The sequence below is a fragment of the Penaeus monodon genome, chromosome 10, assembly GCF_015228065.2.
Source record: "Penaeus monodon isolate SGIC_2016 chromosome 10, NSTDA_Pmon_1, whole genome shotgun sequence".
In the NCBI taxonomy this organism is placed as follows: domain Eukaryota; kingdom Metazoa; phylum Arthropoda; class Malacostraca; order Decapoda; family Penaeidae; genus Penaeus; species Penaeus monodon.
The window spans coordinates 49,557,983-49,565,482 of NC_051395.1; the positions used below are offsets into that span (position 1 = coordinate 49,557,983).

Genomic DNA, 7,500 nt, shown 5'->3' on the forward strand with positions numbered 1-7,500 from the left:
CAAAATAACACCGAGATACTTAAATACCAAAGAAGAATAGAGCTGATACTTTATACTGATTACTCTGCTTTCTAAGAGTTTGCACGCCCCACAGCAATCATTCAGATGAAAGTAAACAAAACATACGTTAGGTACTGCACGTGACAAAACTCCACACTTCGTTTGTAAGCGCACAGCAGACAAATAACATTCAGAATATAGCTGAACGTAGCATAACCAGAATATAAAACAACCGAACAGAATTTCTCCTTGAGACAGAAAATGTATCCCGTCGATTTCTCTGGAATATTTTGCGTGTGAAATATAGCAAGTGGCTTACGGCGTGCACCACCAACACATAGTCTTTAACTAAATATCGTGAAATATGTCGCGCACAAGCAAACCTACTACTTGTTGCAGCAGCGTACGCAATAAATATCAATTGAGTCAATGCGTTATTACTTTTACTGAGAAGACAGCCTAAACCATAACTTCCTGAGTAAACAACATCGCACTGGCTGATAAAGGCTTTTCTTATTCCTTATACATAATACATGATAAATAAAATTCAAAGACAGCTCGCCATGGCTCGCCGTGACACGCTCAAATGCAGACGAGGTTAACCGTGAGGCAAAAATATATCATTATTATATGCAAATAATTGTTAAGGTGGGTATAATAAACATGCTATTGTTGACTCATAATATGCAGGTATGTGCGGCCAGAGGTGTTCTCAGACCAACCGCTCGGCATTGCGTTTGTTAAATGTTTTGTTAATTTAGGCTTTCATCTATAAACTTGCCATAAAGCAACGGTAGATATTTTGTCATACCGTTTCTATCAGAATTTTTTTTTCGTTTCCTCAGCAGAAAGCAAACACCGTAAAAAAAACATTCAACACAGAATACAATTTAATAAAGAATAAAATACCCGAAACATCGTTCCATTTACCACACATTACTATGCTAAGTTTATGTAAAATAAAACAAATACTACAAATAAAAAAACAAAAGAACTCACTCAGTCAGTTTTGTGTGCGCGGTGTCCACGTCTACGGTGACTCCCGCAGGTGGTTCCTTCAGGAGAGACATGAGTTCCTTCTGTAGCCGCTTCTGTGAAGAGAACAAGGAACTCGTGTAGGAACCGATGCTATGGGGGCATTAGACAACGAAATAAATATATAGCATATGTACCAACAAAGTACATATGCAAATCTAAGCAATAATTAAGTAGTTTAGTGCAGTCGAGACAATGACCGATAATTTCCTAATAAAGGATAATCGAGTCAGTAATTCAGCAATAAAACACATTAGAGGCTTAACCAACAGTTAAACATTCCAATCCACATTTCCTTAACACGCGAGGAACGGGGCTTGCGAACATCACGAAAAGCCGATGAACACGCGGCAGATACTCTTTTATCTTTTTTATCATCTTTTTTTTTCCCCTCGGGTTATACAACTACCGTAACTTATAAAAGAGATACATATTTGTTATCAATGTTACCTGAACATCAAATATTGAGCTATGAGTACTTGTTACTTAACCATTACGAAAAGATACATATTTTTGAATAATACCGGATTATCAAATATCGAGTTATGAGTACTTGTAACGAAGAAAAGTTACATACTAGTTGATAATGTCACAGGAACACACCAAACACTGAACACTGAGTACTTGTAGTAGTAGTAGTAGTAGTAGTAGTAGTAGTAATAAAAAAAATGTCAACAATGGTACCGGAATACATAAAATACTGAGTATTGAGGACTCAGCTGGCAGGATTACTCTCCCAATGCTAAACCCATCAGAGTATTACATTATATGAAACACAGAGTACCGATGACTACACCTTCATTTAATCATATATATTCTTGCTGTCCCTACGTAACCATCCCTACCGATGAAAACTTTCCAGACGATCGTGTCACCACTCTTTCCTACGAAGACGAAGGATTTGGAAAAACTTCAAGAAAAGAGATGAAACCACAGCACAACATCCTAGAGCTGATCGAGCGAGGTGTACGTGGCCTCTTGACTGCCTACAGAACTGACGGGCTTGGAATAAATGTCTACGCTGCGCAAGAGATTGTGACCAGGTGAAATACGGACGGTGAATTTCGTTATGAAAGCCTTGCGATGCGTAGGTATCGGGTCTCGCCCCTGACGTCACGGACTGGAGGTTTTCTTCGTGTGGATGTCACTGTGACGAAAAAAAAGATGGATTTAAGCTCCAACAGCAAATTAATCTTCGGCGGAGGTCCTCGAACTGAAAAAGTGCCAGCACGGAGGGAAAAAGGGAGAGGTCCTTATTAAGAATCAGACTTCCATTACCAGTGTTATTATGCATATGAGTTTTATTTATACAGGACTCTTAGCTCGATTAAAGAAAAAAAAAACGTTTATTTTCCGTTTCACTTTTAATCTAACCACCAGAGGGGCCGTGATGGAAAAATAACCTACATGATTTAACCTCTAACAACATAGTCTTCAAATAGTTTATGCATTATGTATTATCAACAACGTTTGTATGCAATCTCAGTGAAACCTCCATCAGTAAAAATAATAAACAACCTTATTTCGGGAATTCGATTCTTACTCGCCTTTGCCGGGATTTCCTTCTAAAGCATTCATGAACTGACTCTTCCCTTAGACAATGCAATGTGTTTTAACAATAACAGACAACTGAATTATGAAACAGTTCAAGCAATTTATCGGATCAATTGTTAAAAGCTTTGACTTTCCCTTCTCCCTTCTGAAGCTTTATGAAAATATCCAAATTGCAATTAGAGAGAGAAAGAAAGAAAAAAGAAAAAGAAAGAAAAATATACAGATAGATAGACACTTGTACTTGTGTATGAAAAAGAATGACTTGCACTATTTATGATTTGATATTTGTTATCTGCCATTTTTCAAGCCCCCTAACCTAAGAGACTTCCTCGGCATGTGCAACGGCTGCATTGCAAACTGCATCTTTCATAATCATGACTGCAGGAAGAAGAAAAGCCAAGAAGGACAAAGAACGGCAACGACAAGCGCATCCTCACTTAAATCTGTCCTTCATGTGGGGACAAACGACTGGATTTTACAAGCTTGTATTTGATGAGGATAACCGATGGCCAAAGGAAATGCGATGATTATCAACAACTGGGGAGGCAAGAAACGTTCTCCTATCGGTTGCAATGTATTGGTTACTAATGAAGCTTACTTTAATATGAAGTTCAGCAGGAATCGTATACACGAAGTACCTATATTGCTAACGTAAATTTGATGCTTTACAAGAAGGATGAAATTGACAGCTCTCCAGAGGCAGCACGTTTTACATACGTGAAACGGAAGTCCCCCGCGAGAAGCTTTGCGTAGGATCCCTGAATGGATCGCGGGGGAAGGATCCCTGCACAGGACCTCCCTCTCACCCCCACCGGCGTCCTCCGAGGCAGGAAACCGTGCCCGGTCTTCGAACAGCCTGATCCCCTCGCTCGACCCGAATATCGGAAAGCGATAACGTTTGACGTCGGCGACCAAACCAATTGTATCGGAAACAAAGACTCCTTCCCTGTGATCCCGCGCTGCCGCAGTCACTGGGCGTATCGGTCTTCGGTCCGCGAGAGAACTCCATAATGAGGCTAGTGTGACTACAAAGGTTCGGACACACTGTTTGAAGCGAGTGTGAGAGCGACGGCTCAAGCAGCGACCCAAAGTGGTTGCAGGCAGTTCGAGATCAGCCACGGGTGTTTCAACTCGACCGCTGGTGCTGCTGGCGACCCAAAACAAAGGCCAGCTCTAGTAACTGGTCCTACCACGGTGAAAAGTGCAGGTAGAATGAGACGAAGGACAGCCGACGGAGCTTCATACAGGCCAGGTTCTCGCTCTTATTGCCCGCCGAGGGGAGGTCGTACTCGGCCGACCGTATTCCTTGTTTTTCGGTCGGGTACATGGGCGGCAAATCCATAACGAAACAGGCAATGGGAGTAGATCTTGGCTCGGCTGGTGATTGTTGTGCTTCGGAAGGTAGATTGGAGAAATTTATCGAGACCCCGCGTTCTCCCGAGGGCTTTCTAATTTAGTGAAAGGACATTTTCAGAAGCCTTTCGGGAAAGATCCCTGAGCTATTACAGAAGCACTATGAATTTACGAGCATACGAACAGTCGGAGGAATGTTAAAATAATAGCCATAAGTGAACCTGTAAATCTATTTTTTACATATCCTATTAGGGGACGAATAAAATAACTCTTTGGCCTTTAATAGGTTCCTCAAGACTTAACCGGGTGTTTCTAGTTAGAAAGGAGGAGGAGATGTCAATTTAGGCATAATGGAGTCCTAAAGACTAAGTAGGGTACAGGGAAGTTAATAAATATTGAGGCTTTGGTTTCCAGTTAATAACAATAACCCAATGTTTTTTTTCCTATCATTCCCACAGGACACACACGTATGCAGTGTGGGGGGGGCGAAGAAAAGGCTCAGACTCTTTGCGGGACACACACACACACACACTCACACACACACACACACACACACACACACACACACACACACACACACACACACACACACACACACACACACACACATATATATATATATATATATATATATATATATATATATATATATATATATATATATATATATATATATATATGGCGAGTAACGGGAAAATATTTATGTCGACGGAAAAACACGTAGCTCCCTCTCCAAAATGAAATTACGAATATAACTTTTACACCCTAAATACAAAACCCAATTATCCAAAGAGCCATGGTACAAAAATAACAAATGCTTCACCTAAATGCGCTCAGTCGCTTGAAAATGGCCATCAGAATTCTACAATGGCTTTCAGAATGTTGCTTTGTTTCCCAGACAGTTTGTAGATCCCCTAATTCATTCACAGGAAATTACTCCCCAGTCTAAAATTCAATATCCTTTTTTCAATGTCGAGATTTGTTATCTTTCCCATTTCCATCATATTTAAAGAATACCAAAAGCAATATATTAGATAATGTAATATGACAGATAAACAGAGGACGATTGAAGTCCACTGAGAATGAAACTCTACGGCAGGCGGACGTCTCCACGCCTCCGAAGAAAGCCACTGAAGGAGGAGGCGAGGCCGTCACGGGCGCCGCCAACAGGAGGGGCCTTCAGTCCTGGCTACTCGTACGCAATCACATGCTATGCACGAGCGATGCAGTCACAGCATAATACCGTTTTATAGTCGGATTTCAATCCACACGACCGACCGCTCCAGTCACGGGAATTGCTATTCCTGTCACCAACATCAACGCCTCAACCAGCACAACAGTCAAGAAACTGAAAACTATACCCACACGTGTGTGTTTTCATAAACTTAAATACATAAATAAATATATATGCATATATATATATATATATATATATATATATATAATATATATATATATATATATATATATATATATACATAATATATATATATATATATATATATATATATATATTATATATAAAATAATATATATTAAATATAATTTTAATATATATATATATATATATATATATATATATATATATATATATATATATATCTATATATATATATATATATATTATATATATATATATATATATATATATATATATATATATATATATATATATATATATATAATACATATATACATATACATATACATACATCATCAATAACGGTATGCTCATGTTTGGGCAGCCGTCGACCTCTCCACCATCCTTCGCCACTCTACTCGATCTTGCGCTTTTCTTTCCACTTGTACCACCGACAGCCCGCAAATATCTTTGATGTTGTCGCTCAGTCTTGTCTATATAACATATCATATACATATAACATACATACACATACATACATACATTATATATAATACATAATATATTATATATATATATATATATATATATATATATATATATATATATATATATATATATATATATATATATATGTATATGGCGACGGAGACAGACAGATCCAGATAAACAGACCTCGACCCCCGCCGCTACCGCTGCGACCCCGGCAGGAAATATTGACAAATAACAGGAAATTAGCGAGCGGCGATCGGTGTCGATTCGAGGGCGATTTGGCTTCGTCCTCCGTGACACCCCCCCCCCCCCCCGTCGCCGCCACCGGGTACGCCTTCGGGACGCGGGGATGGGGGGGGGGACTCTACTTATCTTTCTTCTCCTTCTCTCTCTTTCCTTTACTCTTTTTTTTTCTTTCTCGTGTGCGCTCTTCGTTCTCATTCTCTGTCTCTCTCTTCCTCTTTTGTTCCTCTCTTTCCCGTCTTGCTAACTTTCCCTATTTTTTCCTCTTCCCTCTTCACCATGTTATCCCCTCATTCTTTTTCCCTCTTTCCCTACCTTTCTTCCCTTCCGTCGTTCCATCTTTCTATCTTCCTCCTTTCTCTCCTCCCTCTCACTGTATCTGTCTGTGTGCCTTATCTATATGTCTGTCTGCTTATCGGTCTCTCTCCTTTTCTCTCTTACTCACTCTCTCTCTCTCTCCCTCCCACTCTCTCCCTATCTCTTTCTCTTTACCTCTCCCTCTCTCTCCCCCTCTCCCTTTCTCGCTCCCTCTCCCCTCTTCTCCTTCTCCCTATCCCTATCCCTCCCCCTTTCCCCCTTCTCCCTCTCCCTCACACGCATTTATTAGAGGAGGTGCCTCGAGTCCCTTCCTCGGAGCGCACGGGGATGGAAGCACAATCGCGAGCAAGCAAGCACGTAAATTGGGTAGCAGATCGTGAAAGCGGAACTATTTACAGACAAGACAGAATGTGCTGCGTTAGAGATCCTTAATTCAGTTGTTTTGATTTCGATAATCGGAGCTGTGATTAAGCCCGTAATTCACTGCTTTTAATTGTGTGATTTGTGGAATGAGTCGGTGAACTCGTGCGCCTTCATCCCGTGTTGGGATGCACTGCATACATATATGTGTGTGTGTGTGTGTGTGTGTGTGTGTGTGTGTGTGTGTGTGTGTGTGTGTGTGTGTGTGTGTGTGTGCGTGAGCGCGTGTGCGTGTGCGTGCCTGTGTTTGTGTGCTGACAGACAGACAGACGTTTATGCAAGTTCCTTCACCCCCGTCCCTCGAGGCTTCAATCCGCCTCGACCCCAGGTATCAAGAGCGCATTGAAACCGTTTTACTGGGCGCCCCCTTGACTGCGCCTCCCCGCTCGCGCCAGGCCGCGCTAAACCCTTCGGACGGGCTGCGTAGCGAAGCCCTGAGGCTCAGACTGAAATATAAAATCAATGCCTCCTTGGAGCCGGGCCAAGTAGAGCAAATGCAATCACTTATTTCGAGGGGATTTAAAAGTTTATTGGCTCCAATTATCGCCCGAGGAGATCTAGTGCGACCTGAAAGTGTAATTATTCCATATGCCAAAATAACCAAAGTATGCACTCCCGTTCTGGGCAAATACCTTTTTAATGCATCTTGAAACGTAATTTGCAACTACATATTACCATTGCCTGCAGAACTCTCAGGAAAGTCTCAGGTCTTCCGGTTTCAAAAT

At 41.0% G+C, this 7,500-nt stretch overlaps 1 protein-coding gene across 1 annotated transcript in view; it reads right to left on the reverse strand.

The window, feature by feature from the left end:
- The window catches only part of LOC119578131 (ubiquitin-conjugating enzyme E2 W-like), a 28,191-nt gene that overhangs the window by 4,857 nt on the left and 15,834 nt on the right, over positions 1–7,500 (reverse strand). Inside the window, exon 2 of the mRNA XM_037925866.1 lies at positions 1,000–1,091. Coding sequence (XP_037781794.1) covers positions 1,000–1,091 — 92 coding nt within the window. The remainder of the gene's footprint in view (positions 1–999; positions 1,092–7,500) is intronic.